Source organism: Monodon monoceros, unplaced genomic scaffold (assembly GCF_005190385.1).
Source record: "Monodon monoceros isolate NGI ecotype Baffin Bay Population unplaced genomic scaffold, NGI_Narwhal_1 Super_Scaffold_11, whole genome shotgun sequence".
In the NCBI taxonomy this organism is placed as follows: domain Eukaryota; kingdom Metazoa; phylum Chordata; class Mammalia; order Artiodactyla; family Monodontidae; genus Monodon; species Monodon monoceros.
The window spans coordinates 105,451,219-105,474,712 of NW_021703767.1; the positions used below are offsets into that span (position 1 = coordinate 105,451,219).

The 23,494-nt window shown below is 37.2% G+C and overlaps 1 protein-coding gene across 2 annotated transcripts in view; it reads right to left on the reverse strand.

Annotated features, from left to right (window-relative positions):
- Positions 1–14,569: 14,569 nt before the first annotated feature.
- RSRC1 (arginine and serine rich coiled-coil 1) overlaps positions 14,570–23,494 on the reverse strand; it is a 452,043-nt gene continuing 443,118 nt past the window's right edge. For both annotated transcript variants that reach the window (XM_029214049.1, XM_029214050.1), the window contains exons 8-10: positions 22,208–22,314; positions 15,871–16,023; positions 14,570–15,225 (exon numbers count right to left, since the gene is read on the reverse strand). In XM_029214049.1, the coding sequence (XP_029069882.1) occupies positions 15,133–15,225; positions 15,871–16,023; positions 22,208–22,314 (353 nt within the window). In that variant the 3' untranslated portion in view covers positions 14,570–15,132. The remainder of the gene's footprint in view (positions 15,226–15,870; positions 16,024–22,207; positions 22,315–23,494) is intronic.

Sequence of the window (23,494 nt, forward strand, 5' to 3'; positions counted from 1 at the left end):
AAAACATTGAGAAAATGTCACCTCTGAGGTATTGGTAACAAGAGATCTGCCTCTGCTGAAAGGTGCTTTAGGCAGCCCCTTGGGGGCAGAATCCGAGGCTTTAGTCCCTGGGCTGGGGTCCTAATGTTCAGGTGGCAAAAAGGAAGTTTGTAGGAGAGAAGCAGAGGAATGTTCTGTCCTAGTGATGGAAGGCCAGAGAGGACAGAAAAACACTGGGGAGGGAGTGAAGGCTCATTGTAGGGTCAGGGCTGAACCATGGATTATACTGTTGTTAAATATGGGCAAAACTTTGGCCTTTCCCACATTTCTTAGATGTAAATCTTTGAGACTTTGATATTTTGAAGCACGTGCCATGTTCTTTTTAAAATATAGTCTTAGCTAAGGGCTCACTTCCACTTACTAACAGTTTCCACCTAAAAATTGTCTACCAGAAGTTTTACAAATTTTATGCTAATTCTCTCAGTAACCCTGTGAGGGAGGCGCCGTCTCCATTCTGCAGAAGTAGAACACAGATTCAGGGAGGTGGAGTGATTTGCCAGGGTCCTCTAGCTGGAGACTGGTACAAGAGGGATTCTGATCCAGATGGGGCCACTTCAAGGACATTTTCTTCTCACTACACCCCTAGGTAGTTCTCATAACGAAAAAGAACCTGACGGAGTAAAACGGCATATATGTGAAGCTGCCAAGATTGTCCAAACTTTGGCATAGCTTGTTTGGTTTAAGTACATCAAAACTTTGGCCTGTGTTTTGAATTTTCTTTAAAAACAAACAGTAGCAAAAATGTTATTTAATGAATAAAATGAAGGCTATTTACTCCAAAGACAAGGAATCTGAATGACAATGTCAAGTAGAAATATGTTATACTAATTTTTTTTTTTAAGTGACAAACTTTCCACAGAGACCATAACAGAGCCATGTGTAGTTATGGAAATCCACACCCGAAGACTAATACGTTTTTTAACTTACTTTTTAATTGAGGTGTAACTTAAATATGGTAACGTCCACTAATTGTAAATGCACAGCTCAATAAAATTTTACATATGAATAAACCTATGTAGACACCACCCAGTTGAAGATACAAAGCATTTCAAATACCCCAGAAAATTCCCTAGTGGTCCCTCCCAGATCATCTCTCTCAAAAGTAACTAGTATTCTGAGATTTGCTTCTTTTGCTTAACATTATGTTTGCAAAATTCACTCATATTATTGCATGTAGCAGTAGTTTATTATTTTTCATTGCTGTGTAATATTTTATTGTATGAATTTACCACAAGTAATTTACCCATCTACTGTTGATAGATTTTTGGATTGTTCCTTTCTTTTTTTTTTTGGCATTTGACTAGAGCTGCTATGACCATTCTTGTACATGACTTAATTTTCTTTTTTTTTGGCTGTGCCATACAGCTTATAGGCTCTTAGTTCCCTGACCAAGGATTGAACCTGGGCCCGGCAGTGAAAGTGCCGAATCCTAACCACTGGACTGCCAGGGAATTCCCATGACTTAATTTTTAAAATCAATTTAACATTCAGCTGTTTTTTCATCTTTATTTTCACTGAAATTCGGAAAGCTTTCTACAGACAATAATTTCATAAGGAGGATTTTTCTATTGAGTCAACTCTTTGATGTTTGCAACTGTCTATATTTCTTTTGTGTCTAAAATAGAAGGAACACTTTGTTGCGTCTTTACAAAATTGAAAAAGTTTAGAATCACGAAGCCTAAAACAAGTTGAATAGTAGGTAGCATTCTTTAAGAAACACCGTTGAGCTCATCTGTTCTCAGGAACTGTTTAATGTGACTGTCTAAAGCATTATTTTCAAAGTTATTTTTAAACCTTTGATAAGATTTGGAGAGAATTCAAGCTGTGGGTGGATGTCCCACTGTGAAGGCAATCATATGAGAAGGCTGTCCAGGGCTTGAGGGAATTATTTTGGAAAACTTTAAGAACTTGAATGCCTTCATCCTGGTCATATGCTTCGATGCTTTTACTATTTGAAGTGTTAGAAAAAATTTGCTTCCATCTTAGAAGAGGTGTTTTTAATTTCAAGGCCATGCAAGTTCTAATGCTATCTGGGGTACATACTTGGGCATAACAAGATAAAGGGGTGACAGGGCGTTAATCATAAGTAGCTCCAAGCTATACCTGGTTTCTTCCTAATTCATTCATCACCCTCAGACATGGAATCTCCCTTGGGATACAGCCTCCAGCAGGGCTCATACTATGGAATGGCACTGGAGCCTGTTGGGAGAAACTGAGGTGGGCCAGGCCTGGGGTTGCTGGTGGGCAGGAGAATGCTGTGGTCTGCTGCATGTTCTTAATGATAAAAGCTAAAACCTACTATGTGCTAGGCACTTTAATTCACAACAGTTCCATTACTCTTTTATAGAAGTAAGTAAACAGGCTTTAGAGAGTTAATATGTGTAAGAGCATATTGCTAGAAAGTAGTAGAGTTGGGACTGGGAGCCAGGTTGTCTGGCTGTAGAATCTGGGCTCTTGATCGATGCACTGGTATAACCCCTGCTGCCTTGCTGTCTAGCACACAGGAGACTAGCTGTCTCCTTTATCTCCAACTGAGGAAGGGGCTTTGCCTGGAGCCACAGTCAAAAACACAAACATCAATAAGGACCAGGTAAGTAACGAAAGTGAGAGAAGTGGAATAGGTAAGATGATAAGGAGAATAAGAACAAACATTTATTGTTTCCACTGTGTGCCAGGCACCACTCTAAGTGTTTTACATGTTTAAACTCTCTTAATCCCAAAAACAATCTAATGAGATAGACACTATTATTACACCCATTTTACATGAGAGGAAGCTAATGGTCAGAGAAGAGCACTCATGTGTTCAAGGTCACACATCCAGGAGAACGCTGGGAGTCTGGCTGGGAACCCACACTCTTATCCCTGTGCTGTATGGCCATGGGTGCCTGGAAGGGCGTGACAGTGGGCACTGGAGGGGGCTTGTCTCCAGCAAAGCGGGGAACTGCTACTCAGCTCCAGATGACTGCCCTGCAGAAATTCATGCCCACTGGTAGTATGGAACTTCACATGAAATCTTCCAATTTTTTAAAGTTAGCAATTAATTAAGAACAAGATACCCTAGCAGGCCAAACAAAACAAGGCTGTGGGCTGAATCTGGCCCGCAGGATTTGAGTCTGTGATCTAGTTACTGTGAGCTTGAGTTGTCATGGTAGGAAAGGATACTTGAGCCCAGTAGCATCCACGTACTGCCTTCTGAGCATAGCTCAAAGCTGCGCTGACAGCAATGCCTGTGTTGTGAGAGCTGAGAAGTGCCCCGACTCCCAGCTGAAGGCCTTCGTGAGTGGATGCCAGTTGCCACATCACTGGCTGTCCATATCTTAAAATACTGGCACCATAAAGCTGTAGTTTCATTTCTGCAGGATATTTAGATTACAAACTAATGTTTTTCATCTGGTGTGCAAACATTTAGCACAAGTTTATCAGTTTGGGGTATTATATTACCTTTCTAATTCTGTTGTCTTAAAGTAGACCTGAGATAATCTTGCCTGTGCTCTAAAATGCTTGCATCCCAGTTTTGTAAGTTGAAGTACTTGTGGTTTTTGACTCTAGCTCTAGGTTAGGCCCTCCCTCAATTGGAGGTAAATGAAACAGCTAGTCTCCTCTGTGCCAGAGAGTGGGTCAGCGGTCCCTGTATAGCTTTGGGAAAAATCAGACTTTCATAGTGTATGCAATAAAGTATCAAAAGCCCATTTATCCATATAAAAGCAATCTGTTAAACTAAATGTGATTGGATGCTTCCAAGAGCTTTTTCCCCCTTCTTAATATTTGTTACTTGTTTACTTGCTACTTGTTTTGTCACTAGCCAGAATGTATAGGAGAGCTATACATTTTAAACAAAAAGCTTACTAGGCAACATTTTTGGAATTTTATTTCCTTTACTTAATTTTTCTCCCTTCGAATCCTTATTTCCATACTGGGCATGTACTCCGGGTTCTTAGAAAGAAAAATGTTTAAGGGTTGTATTAGTTTCTTGGAGCTGTCATAACAGAGTATCTGGGTGGGTGGCTTAACAGCAATTTACTCTCTCACAGTTCTGGAGGTTAGAAGTCAAGCTGTCGGCAGGGCCGTGCTGGCTCTGAAGTCTCTGGGGAAGAATTCTTTCCTTGCCTCACTCCTTGGCTTGTCCCCATATCTCTCCAGTCTCTGCCCCCATCATCAAGTGGCCTGCTCCCCTGTGTGTTTCTGAATCCAAATTTCCCTCTCCTTATAAGGATGCCAGTCACTGGATTTAGGGCCCACCCTGATCCAGTATGACCTCATCTTAACTTGATTACATCTGCAAGGACCCTATTTCCAAATAAGGTCATATTCACAGGTTGCAGGTGGACATGAATTCTGGGGGGATGCTATTCAACCCAGTGCATGCATCCATTAGTAACTTGTACAGAAATAATCAGAATAGGCAGGGAACATATTTTTCAGAATTAATCATTATATAAAACTTGGAATATAAGCCAACAATCAGCTGGCAAGCTTGAAAGTTATATAATTTTACAGAACTTTACAGCATGTGTTTAGGGTATTAACCTCATTCCTTCTAATTTCTTCCTGCCTTTTCTACTCTCATTCTCTCCCTGGCCCTAGTTTTTTCACTGACTTGTTAGGATTTCTCTTTTATCTGCTCATAGTCTTTGAATTATTATAAAATACCTGATGCTTCTCTGGAACAAAGAATGGAAGGAATAAATAAATAAATAAATAAAATAATAAAATAACCACCATTAATTTAATGGTAGTGTTGAGATATTGGCCTCCATTTGAGAACAAACTCATTATGAGAAGCTTTCTAACATGAGAAAATGCCAGTGTAGATCTCTAATTGCCTAGACCTTTTTACATTAGGTATCTGCATGAGTTATAACTCTTTTGTGAAGATAAAAAGGCTGCTGCAAGAAATAGCCCCAGTGCTGTAAGGGCTGTCAGACAGGAGGGCATCTCAAATGAGATTAATGATGTCTGCCTTCATATAAGAAGATTTAGCATAACCAAGATTATGGATTCTGCAGAAACCTGCCAGCACTCATTTATCTGGAATAAATACTATTTTTAATTAAAGTCCTAAGGTAGGTTATTCCTGAACTAATGAGATCTATAGCGATTACCTTTGCGAATTAATTTTCTTTCTTAATTCTCAGTCATTTTGATGATTATGGCTTATTCAGTCTTACTCATGGCAGTCAGCTTGTAGGACAAGCCGATTTCTAGCTAAAGGCACTAAATAACTCAGTATTTGTTTTTACATGGTACTCTCATTTTCTAATTATATTTATCATTTAACCCAAATACTCTTATAGATCTGTCTGTCCAACTGAGCTTTATGAAATAAGATCATTCACAAGAGCATAAAGCTTCAATCCAAGTGAAATGGTAGGGAATATAAAATCAGAAAATTACAGCACTGCTATTCTTAACTATTTGTTTAATTGATTCTGGTTCTTTGCTAGGCACTGTACTTTTTGAGTGTTGTACACACATCAGCTCTAATCCACATACAAACTCTGCAAGATAGGAATTACTATTCCTGTTTACTAGATCGTGGAACAGAGGCTTAGGGGGTTTAGGCTTAGGTTTAACTCTATAGCTCATTTCATACCACCATGCCATGCAGTCTCTGCTAACAGTGGCAATCACCCAGCTTTCAGCAGACCTCCATATAAACATCAGTGTTTATCAGTATGTGGTTCAACCAGGTTTTCAGTGACTCAATAGGGTTGGTTACTCTTGCGGTGTTAACAAACCACCTCAAAACTTTGTGGTATGGAGGTGCCATTTTATCACATTCATAGATGCTGTGGGTAAGGAATTTAGACTGGGAAATGAAGATGGCTTATCTGAAGGGCCTCAGCTAGGGGGACTGTGGCTGCAGGAGTCTGCACTCACATGCTGGTTGTTGGCTGGAACCTCAGCTGGAACTGTCAGCCAGGACATCAACATGCAGACTCTCCATATTGCCTGGGTTTTCTCACAACACGGCAGCCCTTGAGTAATTGGCATCTTGTATGACAGCTCAGGGTTCTGGGGTGAGTATCCCAAGAGAATTAGGCATAAGCCTTTCCTGAACTAGTCTTGGAAGTTATGCTGTGTCACTTCTGGTGTGTTCTGTTGGTTAAAAGCAAGTCACCAAGATTGACCCAGATTCAAGGAAGGGGATATAGACCCCTCCCCGCCCCCTCAACGGGAGAAGTGTCAAAGAATTTGCAGACATGTTTTAAAGCCATCACAGTGGGTAATAAATACTTAACTACATATTGTTACCTGTGGCTTACATGTTAGAGTTGAGGTTCTCATCTATCTCCCTGCCCCTTCCAGACGGCTCACCTGGTTGCCAGAAATATAAGCAAAGGCACGCTCCAGGCAAATGCACCTCTATTACTAGTTGGGACTCCTGCCCCTAATTTCTAGCTGATCTACGACTTTGATATATTGGCTGGGGAAGAGTTGAAGCACTGGGAGCCTCCTTTTCAACCTTTCTTCCTAAGACAGAGAGAATCAGACCATGCCTCTCGTTTACCTTAGATGGTTTTGCTTGGCTTTTTGGGAGTGAGAGCAGGCTGAAAAAATTCATATTTATTGCTTCACTCACATGAGATCACACACCTGGTTAATTCAATTTTTTAGTAAGTTAAAATATTTGTTGACAGGAAGATCCTGCTAGTGGAGACAGAAATCATTGATCAAAGGTTGGCTGGTAAATGTAGAATGAGAATTGAATTGAGCATTTTCCATGTGCTTACAATATAAGATGAATGAAAGGTTCTTTCTTTCCCTTCAAGGAGAAGAAGGTGAATAGACATGGAAACTACTTAAATGGAAAAGGAGGTGATTAGGCACATGAGTTAAACGGATGATTTGGTGCCTCCTTTCCCCTGGGCCCTCACCTCAAGACATCATACCATTTTGACACGGAGTCAAGCTGAAACATTCAAGCCAGACCTCTCTAAATGGGATACATTCAGGCTCCGAGAACTACTCTTAGCCGATGAGTACTGGCCTGGGATAAAGAACTGAGGAGCAATGGTGATTAGGAATTCTCAGGGTTGAAATGCCACTCACTCACTTCATGTTTAAAATGTTTGTACATAAAGCTACTGCTGTCACAGCTTACTGTAACTTCATGAAAAGGATGCTTGTCAAGCGGCCTTTGGAGAGCTGGAAACGGGAGTATGCCACCCAGCAGCATTTGATGGAACTATTTTCTGAATTAGCAAAAATTTGAATGGGCAGATGTGCTGTGTAGCCAGGTTTCTTTAGGATCTTCTATATTTTTAAAGGAAATAGGAAGATTCATAATTATCAGGCTATTTTCTGCTCTGACAAGCTGAAATACATTTCCTAATCTCTCTTGCAACAGGAGAGTAGTCAGGTGACTAAGTTCTAAGGGATGACATACAAACTTCCAAGTTTCCTTTAACTTCTGAGTCTTCTTAAGAGGAAAGGAGTAAGTACATCCTTCACACTGCCCAGAATGTGGGCAGTGGGATGTGAGTACGATGGCTAGAGCCGGACTGAATCACATGGTGGAAGCCACCTACATAATGAGGATGTTAGAGCAAGAGCCAGGGTTCCTCACATGTGAAGCCACCACACCTGCCTTTAAATGTCTTTCATTTGAGAGAGAAATAAACGTTTTTCTTACTTAAGCCACTGTTTGTTGTTACTGTTATTGTTTATGAAGCTAAAACTAATTGCTATAATTAATCCTAATTGATACACTGCCCTTGCAGATAATTTTATCTGCTTTGGTCCCAGCAGGAAACAAATGACATACTCAAAAGAGTTTAACGAAGGCAATATATACAGAGATGTGAGCAGGGTTAAGGAAGCCAATCAGGGACTAACAGCTACCGCAAACTGCCCCAGCCTCCAGGTCAGAAGGCAGGAGGAGGGAGCTGTTACTATAACATGGTGGGAACTGTATCCTTGAGAGAGGGGCTAGCCACACTTAGGAAAGCAACCACAACTGAAACAGCAGGGGTACAGAGACCCAATTCTCTCTCCTCCTTCCTGTGATTTCCTGCTAGTGCCTACTACTGGCCGAACCCAACCAGAAGCCAGAGGGCAAGGGAAACTGGGTGATATAGTCTGTAAAGGTCAGCCTCCTGGGACACTGCAGAGAACAAAATACTGAAGAATGATTCTGATGGATGATGGCGAGAACTAGCTATATATAATGTCCTCTCATTATAAAATGACTTTTTAGTTCTTGAGTGATTTGAAGATAATCTTAATTTGCATGAAATCATCCAATTTGAAAGTTAACTTATTGTTGCTGTTATTTACTAGTTAAAATGTGAAAGGTACATACCCTATGTCCTAGCGATTCCACTTTTAGGGATCTACGCAGCCATTAAAAACAATGAGGCATATAGATGTACTGCTCAGGAAAGTTATCTAAGGAATATGATCCGGGAAAAAAATTAACTGGAGACAAATCTGTTTTCATGGTCTGAAAAGAGAGCCCATGTGTCAATATCTCAACAGAGCCATATTTGTTCAAGCAGAGGGAAAGGCTGGGAGGACTGTTAATAATGGTCACCAGAGGCGACAGACAACGCAGCAGCCGACTAAGAAGGACAGATAATGTTTACATTCAAAAACTCGTTCCACATGGATGACCTTCCTTTTTGTGTTTTGTTAGTATTTTTCAATGAGAAAAAAAAAACCAAAAAAACCCAAATCACAAAATGTGAACGATATCACTTAAGAAAAAGCTTAATTCTTGACATAACTCTCATTTTGTGTACACTTTTTCTAGCAAATGAGCAAATTTAATAAATTATATGTGGCCATTTGCTAGCTGGCATAAATTATATAATTTATAGAAAAAAATATATAAATGAATATTGAGAAAGTTTTGAAGTACTTATCAGAAAGAGAATTAGTTTAGTAAAATGGTGGCCATTGATATTTAACTTACAAATTTCACATTTGAACTAGAATCCAATATTCAAATCCCCCATCGACATTTAAACATTATATTATTTTTTAAACTCCCAAAGCAAAAATACATTTCAAATCTATGCTGTCTCTGTTAGTGAAAAGACAGAGACTTTTGTCATCGATTGTGGTAAATTCTAAAATAGGTTTTTCAAAAAATAAGAACTCTTTGATGAGTTTTGTAACCCTTTCAAAGCTCTCTAAGGTCTGTGTAAATGCCTTTCAAAGGGATTTAGAAATTAATTGAACAATGCCTTTTGGGAATTATATTGCAGTTAGTATAGCAAGATAAACATATTTAGAAATTGGAACTTCAAATTAAGAATCCCAAATGGAAACTGAGTCTCTGATATTTTCTAGACTGTGTCGAATACTAACCTATTTACCAGTCACTTGTCACTTTCTCTTATTAATTGTAAAAAAAGTGAGTTAAAAGTCTCTGAGCACCTTTGCTGAAAACGGCCCACATGACCTTGGAAACACAAGTGTGCTCGTAGGGGAACAAATGTTAATGTGAAAATGGTTTACTTCCTGAAAGTTTAAGTGTTTTAGATGGAACAGCTATTACATAACACAGGGACTGGGCTGCTAATTATGCTCTATGGTAGGTATAAAATTTTTTTGAAATGAACTATTTCAAACATGGAGAAAGTATATTTATGGGAGATTATAATTTTGGATGACTCCTCATTTTCCCTGCATGTAGTAACACTGCGGCTGATTCAAATACAAAGCGTTCTGAAAAAAGTATTTTTTCAAACTATTAATAAATGAGTTATCTTATGAGTTATCTTCTCCAGGTCATTTAGATTTGCTATGGCAGAAAGAGGAAGAAGAAAAGCTACAATGGGGCTATATAAATAATCCAGTTACAGAATTTGTTTAAAAAGTCTACCCAATCTTTGATATAGGCATTCAAACCATTGTGCTGGTATGTGGTAAACATTTATTTATTTCTCAATTGTTTGTTTTCAATTCCATTTTGAGCTTGTGATATTTTCATGGAACATGAACAGGTAGATAAACTGTAGTTACAGATTTTATTCAAGACATGGGATTTTAGCAGTTCATCTTTTAAAAGATTATGAAGGGAGCCTGCACTATACTAGGTTTTGTACACTGGGATTTAAGCCTGAGTACCATGTTACAAGATGTGAAGAAGAGAGGGTCAGTTCAGTTCATCATTCTCTCCTAGCACTGCAGCAGGATCATTTTGCCATTCCTTCTCAAGACCTAAAAATAAAATGGTACATTGTTGAGTTAAAAGTGTTGTCTTACTACATTGGTAGACTTTACTTCTTTAAAACTGACCTATCATTTGCAAGGAGAGCAGTCACAGGAGCCAGTGGGTGGACCTTGAATGACCACATCTACATCATTTAAAATATTATTTATATAATATAAAAATTGGCCCAGAAAGAAAGTCTAGGCAAGTGAAGACTAGTAAGATCCTTGCTTAAACTCTAGCCCCACTGTTGTTAGTCGCTAATGTAATAGAGAAGACCGGTGTACTCTATATTCCCCAGGAATTCCAAAGGCCTTTGTCAGCTCAGAGACATGTGGAGACACAAATCACAGAAACCAAACTAATCTGGTCACAAAACTCATCTATTTTTTTATTTAGTATTTTTTAAATAGATTTTTAAATTGTGGTAAAATATACACAGTTACCACCTCAACCATTTTTAGGTGTACAGTTCAGTGGTATTAAACATAGTCATGCCGTTGTACAACCATCACCACCATCCATCCCCATAACTCTTTTCATCTTATAAAACTGAAACTCTATTCCCATTAAACAATAAACCCATTTCTCCTCACCCCAGGCCCTGGCAACCACCTTTATACTTTTCCCCTTTATGATTTTAATTACTCTAAGTACCTCTTCTAGGTAAATCATATAGCATCTGTCTTTTTGTGACTGGATTATTTCACTTTGCATAATGTCCTCAAGGTTCATACATGTTCCTTCCTCTTTAAGGCGGAGTAATATTCCATTGTGTGTGTATATATATATATGTGTATATATATATATATATACACACACATATATATATATACACACACACATTGCATTTTACTTCATCCATCCATGGACACTTGAGTTGCTTCCCTGTTTTGGCTATTATGAATAATGCTGCTATGAACATGGGTGTACAAATACCTCTTTAAGACCATGCTTTCAATTCTTTTGGGTACATACCTAGACACCTATTTGTTTTTGCACTGGCTCCAAATAGCTTGAGTATTTTAAATAGCCATACTGCTAAACAGACTGCCCATTTAAGATGAGCAAATTCATTTTTCCTTCATTGACAAATATTTATTGAGAGACTTCTTGTGTCAGGCATGGGCTAGATTCTGGGGATACAATAATAGCAAAAATGACTTGGAAATACATGACGACAGAGCATTTTCTTTGATTTGGGAAAGAACCCACCAAATAGAATATACTGATCAACATCCATCTCTATGAAAAAAGGTGAAGATGATTAGAGAAGTCACAAAGAGTTCTTTCTTACCTCCGTTTTTATCCTTGTTCTTCTGTAAAGACTCAGGTATTTTCTTATCAAGATGACCCGCTTTTCCATTATTCCATAAAGGAGTTCCAAAGAGTAATAAGCAGGGCTTACATTTAAAGGATGGCATTTAAACATTTTCTGAATAATTCAAGCACTGTATCCACTGAGTAATGGCCAGGAGCTGGTTCAAGGCCTCTTCCGTCATGCTCATGAGGAATTTGGGGGTAGGAAAAGGGGGGGAAGGAAGGAGTAATATGGGTGTAAGAATTCCAGATCAATTCATCCATAGTTTAGTGACCAAAAATGTCCCGTGTCTTGTTTCATTTCTAGCTTTTGTTACTACCTTAGTTACTCACTTGATACCAAGATTTTCACTTGATACCCAAATCAAAGGAAAATTTGGAGACAGACCTAACCACAAGGAAATGAACTATATCTTTTCATTCCAAAACAATGCTTTCTGTAATAGCACACAATGGAAAAACAGAGGATTAGGGAACACGCCGTTGTCCCCACTGCTGTGCAAGCCTTACTGGCAGATGTAATTCTTTCTTAGAAGTACTGGAAGTCTCCTTCAGCTACCATTACATGTCTCACTCAAGTCATCTTGGCTGACAAGTGGTGGTGGTACAAGACTGGTGATAGTGGCCAAATCAGCTTATTCAGCTGATTCTCCACCAAAAGGAAGAAATGATCAGAGAAAGCCAGAGGGCGACCAGGAACCTAAAATTTTGCTTGGATTTTAATAGGATCGAGAGGGCAGGGCCACTTGGGTCTTTCACAAGAGGGACTCTTCCTTGGGTTGGAAGTGCAACAGTTCCCAGACCCCTACAGCAGCTACCAGGAAGGTGGAAGTGGATAGCTGTGAGTTCCTGTGGCTCCAAAGGCTTCCTTAATTTTCTAGCTTGCAGTAATCTCTCTCTTTTTTGCAACCATGTCCTCTCCTCTGCCACTAAGTATTATATGTCTTATGTCATATACATGTCTGGGCTTCATAACTAAGCCTCTTGAGGGCAGGATCCCCACTGGATTCACCCATGTATACCCAACTGCCCTTACTCTGCCTAGCACAAACTAGGTAGTCAAAAAGACGTTAATGAGTAAGTGGGTAAATCTGATGGAAGAAGCCCTGAGATCCCCCAGTAAGCAGATAGTAGGTCACTAACTGAAGAGCAATCAGGGCTTCTTGTGGTCTTGGCAGGGAGCGACATCAGAGAAATCTGGGGACAAAGCTGGGGTCTATTGGCCATGGCAGTTCAAACACATACATAAGGAGTACACTGAAGTTGGAGTGTAGTTTTTCAAATAATTACCCGTGCAACTATTTGTTCCATATTTCCGTTAAGATGGGCTACCATGCCAAAATGTTCCCTTGGCATAAACAGTACACTTTTTCTACCACGGGCTTTCTTTTGTGTTATTTTACTGAAAAATCAAAATAGGCATGAAAAATGCCTGAAAATCAAAAATACTGAAAAATCAAAATAGTATCCTCATTTAACCTGCTGAGATGCTGAAGTGAAGTAGGTGAAAGACTCAGAGTGTTCTGTGCTCATATTCCTAGGTATCTGCCTCCTCGTAATTAGGGAGTGCCAGAAAAAAAAAGTCCTTATTCCATTTTCCCTGAAAATGCACTTGTTCAGAAATGAAAACTTGTATTATTAGTACTCATCATTTTGTGTGAAGTCAATGTTTCAAAAAACACTCTGAGGTCTCATGTAAGTCCAAACTGTTGCCACTAGTCAACTGACATGAAAGGGACTGTTCTGTTTTATAGAGTCATTATATTAGGATATTAAAGAAGGCCCACATGGATCGCCTACCTTGAGTTTGGTGATATGTTTGATAGTGGTCTATGAAGTCTTTCTCATTAAATTTGATTTGGCTTATGTGGCAATATTGTAGTCTTCAACAGGATGCAGGTAAACAAAGTTAAGTAATATATTAAAATGAATCACATTGGAAATCAGGAAGAAGGGGAATAGTCATTGAGTTTAGCAGGGACTAAAGTTTAGTTGATTAAAAAAATAACTTGATTCTCTATCTCTATGAGAAATTTAGCTTTAAAATATAAATCTATTGCAGTCCAAGCATCTGTATTTGGGCTACTTGCCAAAGAGGAACTCTGGTGTGAAATATAATTAAAGTGGATCATAATATTTTCACTATGTTATAAATGAGGAACATCAAGCATACTGAGAAAAAATGCCTAGTCTAGCTTCTCTGGAGAATCACTAGTGGCCCAAATGACAACCCATATTCTTGCCTAGACCACTAAAATATAATTCCCCAAAGGGTGATAGTCCTTTTACTATTTATAAGTTATGTAATAAAGGAAATATAAAATTATTCAGTACCAGTAATCCCTTTTAAAAATCACTAAAAATTTGTGTATGTTAAAAACCACACACACCTGAGTTCATACTGGGCACTTCCACTTATAGCTAAGGAAAAGAAACCCACTAGCATATATTTAGAATATGAAAACATGTTTGTATAAAAACAAGTATTTGGTCATCAGTCTATTTTTCATCCCTTTTGCAACTGATTTTACGTTCTTTATATTTTTCATTTTTAACAGGGATTACAACTTTAGTAGTTTCAGAAATATAAAAAGATGGCATCAAAATGTCCTATATATTGGTAATCTTAGCCCAAGAACTTTTCATGCTTATCTTGTGTTCTGGGCTACAGTCTTCATAGATACAAATTCGAGCAGAACAAAATAGAAAAGGGAAATAACTCATGTCAGCTGTTGAAGGCAGTTTGTAAGGCAGGCCTAAAAGTCCTTATCTCTGGCCTGTTCAGTATGGAATGCATAGTTGATTTTCATTCAGCTACCAGAGAAAGGTATTCTACGATGACAGATAGCCTTACCAAAACTACAATTAGCTGGCTTCCTCTGCAGGGTTAAGTAACACTGAAGTGAGAGCTCTTACCAGTTTTCTCAGAAACAGTTCCCCATCATGAGTATTTGGCCAACTGCTTAGGTCTAGCGTGAACATGTAATTTTTGAAAGAATGAGCTGGGACCTGCTAACATGTTTCAAAGGATCACCTAGTAAAAGCTGGTCTCTAAGCAAATAAACCATCAGTTTACTGAATTTTCAGGTAGTTTTTTACTAAATGTATTACTGCTCTAAGAGTAACACGGCTCACGCTGCTTAAGTTGCTTACAGTGCTTTTTGTTGTGCCTAAAATTTTTCAATAAGGTGAAATAAAAGATTCAAATATGGTTTTATAATACGTGGAAGATAAAATCTCATATTTATAGCATATACTTCGACTCTTTTATATGCATGACTAGTCAAAATTGTGTCTTTAAATGGCAACTTGATATTTTTCAAATTGTACTCAGAAACACTACTGTGTACCATTTGCCTTAATACCAATATGTTCAGGATTAGCTTTATTATCAGTATGACATTTTCATGCGTTCTTAAACTTTACACTAGTTTTAATATTCACGATGTTTGATTAAGTTCAACTCAACAAATATTCAAGCCTACATGAGAAAAGAATGAAATGAGGTTACCTTTTTATATAATAAGCTACATTATTTTTAAGAGTTAATACTGGGATTTAAAAACCTAAATTTCCAATGTTACTGTTAATTCAACCAGATGAACATAACTTTAGGCCACAGGACTGCCCATTAGCCTTTCCTGTCGGAGAGCAATTAATCTCTTGAACCACTTTTCTTCAGCATCAGCTTTCTCAATAAATAACTGAAATAAAAAAAGAAAAAAGAAGAAAAAATGTTATTGTCTGCCAATAACTTAGATTTGACCTTATAAATCACTTGTATAGAATACATCCTTCAGCACAAGATTTGGATACTATTTAAATCTTGATGACCTCTTAACTGAAGATCATCTATTTGGAATAATGCTCAGAAAGTTTTAGAGTAAAAGGACTAACATCAAAATCATTGGTTAGCAATTTTACATTTCATTTTGTAAAGTTTATTTCCTACAATCTTTCTGAAGACACAGTGGTATGACACTAATTCACAGAAGACAGCACGACGTGGTGTTAATGACATGCTCACAGTCCATGAGCCAACTGGAGCAGAGCCAGAATTAGATCTTTTAGTGCCAGAATAAAAATAAAACAAAACTTCTTTTTGCCCATTTTTCTTTCCCATAGAAAGAATCTCCTAGAAGTCAGGTAACATGAGTTGGTCCAAACCAACTTGAAATACATGTAACAGCTCTAAAGGCTGGGGGTGAGCTGCCTATTTTTAGCAAATAGGAACATATGGATCCATTTCCTCCAGTGGTCTTCTTGTCACCAGCCCAAAAGGACAACAGTTTGAATTAACTTCAGTCAACTAGACTTAAACTGACATTCTTAAGGTTTAAGGATCTTACATTTGGATGGGCCAGAGAATTGTCATCTTGGTACTTGATAGCAGTGGGGATGCTGCTAGGGTCTATTTCTTTTTCATTACTCGGTGGGTCAGCCACTACTGATGCTGGTCCTGATGTTGCAGCTGCATGCTTCACTTCACTAGGTTCCACTGACTGAAACATGAAACACATGCTATTAATTGGATAACAATATACAATTAAAATGTTGCTTTAATAATATTTCTGATTTTGAATAATAACTGCTCAATTGGCCTCCTTTGAGATGATACTAACCACAAAATGGCCCTAGGTTATTGAATAAGAAACAACTATTCCTAAAGTAAGCAAACAAATACAAAAACACTGTGAAAATGTTATTTCTTACAATCAGCATATTTTTCTTAAGAAGTTGGTACTTATGAGTCTATACTATTGCAAAAGTACATACATTTCACATATCTAAATTCCTACTTAGCCTTTTTTTCTACCCCTATTGGTTCTACACATATAGTTTTTCAATTTCCATTTTCTTTTGACTTTTTTACTTCTGAACATCCACTTCTCTGAATGAAGTGCAAAACAGAGGTCACTGGGGAAAACATCTAGAAAATGAAATATGCATGAATTAGTTGATCCTTTATTAGAGTAATTTATCTCAGAGTTGGAGATCCATCTATTTAACCAGTATTTACTAAGCACTACTAATTGCTAAGCACTGGGTACATGAGGGAGAATAAGAAGATATGTTCCTTGTCCAGGACACGGGTTTGAGCCCTGGTCGGGGAAGATCCCACATGCCACGGAACAACTAAGCCTGTGGGCCACAAATACTGAGCCTGCGCTCTGAAGCTCGCGAGCCACAACTACTGAACCCGCGTGCCACAACTACTGAAGCCCACGTACCTAGAGCCCATGCTCTGCAACGAGAGAAGCCACCACAGTGAGAAGCCTGCACACCGCAACGAAGAGTAGCCCTTGCTCGCCGCAACTAGAGAAAGCCTGTGTGCAACGAAGACCCAATGCAACTAAAAATAAAATTAATTAATTAAAAAAAAAAAGAAGATATGTTCCCTGTCCAAACTGGAGATTACATTTTGCTAATGGGATGACAGATCTCTAACAAATACCAAAATATATACATAATCACAAATTGTAACAAGTTACCTAGAGCTGTTTAAAGAAATATTTGGTAAATTTGATTTGGCAGTTTTCTTCTTATATTTTGGAGCCAATATTTTTTTCCCCAGATCCCAAACTTTTCTATGTCTCCAACATAGTGGTCATAGAAGACTCATAGCCCTAAGTGATATTACACTGACCCCTTATAAAACTGAAGACACGTAACAGTAAAGCCCAATATTCTGCACAGGGGAAAGTGGGAAGTATGTTAGCCCAGTGAGGTCCAGGACATAATTTTTTGGTACTCTATCTTGCCATGCAGGGAATGTAAGAGCATGCTATTCTGCATATCTAGGCCATGCTTTGATAGGGTTCAGCTAGGAGACTGGCTGTCCATATGGAACTACCTCGAAAAATTGTGAAGTGCTGTTATTCTAGTTGCCAAACATGTGGATTGCACATGTGCAGGTGGCAGAGATAACATTCTATTACAGAAACCAAGTAATCTCATTTTGTTTTTACCTACACAGTACATTAAAGTTTTTTTTGAAAAGTGCTTATATGCACAAGAGGTAAAGTTCTCAGGGGTTAGGATCAGAGTGTAGAAGTTACTATTTAATAATGGGTAATTTAAAAAACGTGTGAGGAAAACCATCAATTGCTTCTTGATTTAAGTGAGGAAAGCTGTTAGAGAAAATTTGACTATTAAAAAACCCTTAGCATGGCCACTATCAAACATCTGGCTTTGAGTAGCACTGCCACCTGGTGGTTCAGTTTGGAAAAACTTGTTTTAACACGTACTTAAAAGTATGAAAGAACAAATGACCATGCTGCTTAGAGTTATTTACCCTCTTTTTGAACATAGGCGGATATCTGCCAAATACAACAATTTTTGGATTGAATAAGTGGTAATAAGCTTATTTGGGAGAGCAGTCTGAAAACAAGATTGGTTCCTTAAGTTGATGATACAGCAGGAACTATCAGATCATCTTTCTACTCACACCAGAAAAATACGATTGCACAAAGTTAAACTAGTTAAATCAATATGTGTTGCAGGAGACAAACTGTCTAGCATGTCATTGGTAATAGCCACTTTTCTGGTAATAGTTCCCTAGCTAAATTAGTGGAATTAACACAGCTAAAGAATCTACCAACAGAAGGGGTCACTAGTTACAGAAAAGCCTTTTTCAGAGATATTACAAACTTTATACCAATGCATGTAGCACTGTCCAGGAGAGAAGGATGTTGAAACTTGGTTCATAATTTAGTCCTCAAGAGAGTCAGTCTTTGCTATGCATCAGGAATAGCCCATCACATCTGCCCATGACCTGGATGAAATGGTCCTCTAGATAATTTACCTCTTTTGCTAAGTCATCTCCTGATAAATAATTCATCTTCTTGGGCATCCTGAATCCTTACCTTATACTGTAGACACAGACATTTTAGAAACTGGAAAGGGATACCACTTTCTAAACTAATAAATTGGCCCTCTGTTTTATATTACAGTCCAGTGCGAATTTATTCTTTGTTGGCCCATCACTGCTCTTCTGATCGTTTTGAAACGCGATGACTAATGTAAGTCTAGTGTTGGATGGCTAATATCTTATACTACTGTACATTCACCAAGGTAAATGCCATCTTCTGTGGCCTTTTAGCATATTCTTTATATTTCAACAGGGAATATGTATTGAGTTCACAATTATGAGAGATTGATTAGTTCTGGAGTTGGACAAATTTGGTTTGGCTGCTGCTTTCTATCATTTATTAGCAGTTTGACCATGGGTTATGAAATTTGCTGAATCTCAGCTATAATTAAGGGTTATTAGGATATTAGTTAAATTATAAATGTTAAATGTCTAGTATTAATGGTAGTCATCATTATTTTAGTTATTTTACATTAAATATATACAAAAGTGGGGCTATGATACAACACTGTTTTACATCATTTGCTTACTGCTTTAACATTTCCAAATGGCTGTGTTGAAACAAATTGGTTCAAAGCTTATGTCTATACATGAAACCAGAAAGTTACTGTGTAAAGTAATTTTTAATTTGCTTGGTCACCAAGCCTCAAATAAGGAGCATTTTAGGGTCTATAGACCATAAAAAATTACATAAAACAGTCTCTGGCCCAACCAAAACAGGAATCCTTGTATCTACAATCCCTCTGAAGGAAGCCACAGACAAATACAGCCCTTGGTGGCAGCAGCAGGAAGAGGAGGAGTAGTGACAGCTTTCATTTCTTGAGCACTTACTATATGCCAGGCACTTGGTTAACTGTTTTATGTAAAGTATCTTGCTCATCCTTATAAAAACCTCTGCTACGGGTATTATCCCCATTTTAAGGGACGAGAGCCAAGGTTTAATGAGATTATTATGTAGTTTAAGGACATATGACCAGTAAACGGCAGAATCAAAGTGTGGTTCCAGATCTGAGTCTACATCTCATGCTTTTGACCACTGCTTCCTAATTGCTAAATGCAAGATTTATTGCAATTTGGTTTGAATTTTAGAGGAAAGAAACAAAAATGTTGGTAAAATATTTTAACTAAATGTATTTCTAAGGGGCTCAATTCACAGTGCTGGATTAACATTTCTAGGCTGCTTCTGCTTCTCTGTCATACTTATCCAACCAAGAACGAGCTAGTTCTAGGCTTTCCAGATTGATTTTGATTGATTTTATTTCTTTCTATGAATTACTGTTAAGGGGAACCTCTTTTTGAAAGATAGTTGAAACAGAAGGTGGGTTTCCCTCACACAGATTTATGAAGGTTGCTTACAAAATGAAGAGCCTCCTGTTCCATCCTAGACCTCTCAATCCTTAATGGTGGCATCTAAGTTGGAAGTACAAGAAAAGCTACATTGAAGCTGAGCAAATTCCAACTCAGCACTAAAAACTAAAGCAAACAAAAACTAATTATTAAAATAATTAATAATGGTGGTCCCTTTGATGAGAGATGTAGGTGAAATTCCTTTAAACTGCTCCCAAGGGAAGCCCATTTAACTATATATAGGGTTTTGTTATAGATATGGGAAGAAGAGTTTTTCTCTTGGATTTAATCAGTTATCTTAAGATTAATAACTATAAGAAATAATATTTTAAAACTTTTCTAGAGAATATAAACAAGGTAAAAAAATGACTAACCTTGGAATTCAAATATATGGATATTATTACATTTAAAAAATCTTTTAAGGTGCAACCAGATATCTAAAGAATTTCTGTGTTTCTCAGCAAGGGGTCTGTCTTACTGGTGAGCATGGAGACTCAGGGAAAGTAAGGGGCATATTAGAGAAATGTAAATGGGGTAAGGTTTATACTTCAGACAGTCTGAATGCCTATAGTAGTAGAAGTTTTCAAGCACCATACTTAGTTTATAGAATATACTTAGATATCAAATAATTTAGATGCTAGAGCATATAATTTTAAAACAAACATTTTATGGATCAAGAACCATGCTACATATTTGATAATCATTATATTTAACCCTCGGTTACTCTAAAAAGTAGGAATTATTAGCTCTATTTTATGAATTTGGAAACTGAGGCTTGGAAAGAGGTTGAGAGGTTTTCTCGAGATCATCAATCATGTTAGGAAGTGTGAAAGTTAAGATTCAAACTCAGATCTCCTTGAGTCCAAAGCCCATGCTCTTTCCGCTATATTAAGCAGGCTTTAGATCAATTTCCTTACTCACTGCCAATTTTACTAGTTACTGGAAGAACTCTTAGTATCTTGGAGGAGAGGAATGGAATTAAAAATAAATTTACTATATTAATAATTAATACCAAATGGGAAAAAGTTGTTTAGAAGAAAACCTAGTGTATTAACATAGAGGAATAAATATTTCCACAGAAAGAAAATGCTAGGTTATCTTAAGTGTGTGCAGTGAGAACTGGGAAGTCAAGGTGAACTCCAGAAAACAAATACTATGCAAGTAAACTTCAAAACAAATTACAATTCTTTTAGGACTTCTTAATAAGTACAAGTAAGATATTTAATAAAATGGGCAACTGTATTTGTGAATGTCCATTTCACAGCTCCTTTTTTTCAGGAGTTGTGGTGGCAAACTACAAAATATTCAAATGAAATCACCAAAATAACAGGGCAAGGACCATGGATTAACCAAGGCTGTCTAGTGCATCCTGGCATCCTGCACATGCTCAATTCATGTCCCCATAATGAATTATTTTAAAATACATATGGTAATTGAAAAGGTGTCCATCTCACTAATAACAAAAGAAATGCTAATGGAACAACAAAAGGTCAATTTTTACCTATCAGGTCAGTAAACATGAAAAAGTCTGATAAGACTTGGTGTTAACCAGGGTGTGAGAGACAGACATCTCCCTGCATTTCGAGGTGGAATTTGAATCGATACAATATTTTGGGTGAATGACTTTGGGAACAGGTATGAAAATAAACAATATTAACCTTTAACAACTCCATTTTGAAAATTTTATCTAAGGTGATAATAATGGATATTCACAAACATGTATGCAACACCTCCAAACTTACAACTACTAAAATATCTATCAGAGAAAAAAAATTATGATACATTCATCAGAATACTATACAATCATTAATATATCTACAAATATAGAGTATTTTTGAATAAGTGATAGCTATACCATGTCTTCATTAGATGTACGATATTGAAGAATACATGTATTTCACAGTAGACAGCTTTTTCCAACTAAAGGAACACAAATTCCAAAAAGCAGCCCTGACAATGATTGAAAGAATACATGAAATAGTCAACAGAAATAAAATGCCAATCAAAGCTCCTTTTATTAGAGTTGAATAAGTGATACCCATATGGGCAAAGAGTGTAAATATATGTTACTATTTGGGTAATCATTTTATCGTTAAAGTTCTTTTCTAACTTTTCTCTAGCAATGTCAATTCAAAAAGTAGATGTATACATTTGAAAAGAAAACTGTGTACGTTCATGAAATGTGTATTACTGTTATAGAACTGTATGTTGACATCTTATACTTTGCCTTCTTGGTGAATTTTAAAATAAAAATGGCATCAGATACATTTTCACAGTTTTTTTTTAACAAGTTAAACTTGAACTGATTCTCACTGATTCATTCTCTCTCTCAATAACATGCTGATACACTCTCACCCTACTTCATCTATTAGAAGAAGAAGCACTTACATTTAAGTAAAATCCATTAATAAAGCATCCCTTTAGTTGGAATCTAAAGGCTTATTCATAATGCCTGGATGAAAACTTACCTTTTTGACTTCTTTACTTGATCTGAATGTTTGCTGAACAAAAGAATCACTTTCAATGGCTTCAATTTCTTTGACTCTTTTTACTTGTTCTACCAGGGTGGCTTGGTCTAAAAAAGAGGGTATTATGTCAGTGTATTCTGGTTTGTCAGCTTGTTATCAACACTATACCTAAGCAATGTTCTTTCTATGAAGTAATTTTATGACTTATGAAATTTAACTGGATGGAAAAAAAAAAGACATTATGGTTAAGTTATAATAGAAACTTTTTGCCCCCCCTGGAGACCCACAAAGATAACATTCCTATCCACTAAGACTCTCACCTAAAACCTAAAACATTGCTGAGAAGGTACTGCTAAAATGATCCAAGCTAATCTGTGCTAATCTGGAAGGAGGACTTTACATTTTTTTTCCAATTTTACTATGGAAATACATAAAAGGAAAAAGGAATAAGAGCACAATGAATCCATCTGCTATTCTTATTTAATCTATCCATGCCCACTTCAATTTTGGGGGGTGGACCTGGAGTATTTAAAAGTAAATCCCAGACATAATGCCATGTTACCCCTAAATATTTTTTTAGGCATCTCAGATAAGGGCTTAAAAAAACAAAACAAACTAGCAACATAACTACAATACCATCTTTAAACCCAACGTTATCAGTAATAATTCCTTAATATCATCTTATATAATCCATGTTTAATTTTCACTGATTGTCCAAGTGCTTTTTTTACAGTTGGTTTGTCTGAAAGAGGATCCAAACAAGGTCCACACATTACACTTAGTCGACAAGTATCTTAAATTCCTTTTAATCACATATGGTCCACCATCCCTTCCTTTCATTGTCATTTATTTATTGAAGAAAATGGATCATTTAGCCTTTACAATTTTCTACATTCTGGATTTTGCTGATTTTATTCTCATGGTGTCATTTAACATGTTCTTCTGTCCTTCATATTTTGTGTAAACCAGCAGTTAGATCTAGACAGGGATAAGATTCAGGTTCAATTTCTTTTGGTAAAGAATACATCACAGGTGGTGCTATGTAATTCCTATTACATCATATCAGGATGTGCTTCTCCCACTTCTAATGATGTTAAGATTGATCAGTGTGTCCAAGGTGATGTCAGCGTGACCCTAGTTCTCCACCAACCTTTCACTTCATGGTTTTAGCAGACAATGTTTGTTGCTTAGCTCCATTATTTTATTAGACATTGCAAAATGGTCATTTTTTTCTAATTCTATTATTTGTCCTGCATTTATTAGCTGTGATTCGAAGAACTTCCTTCA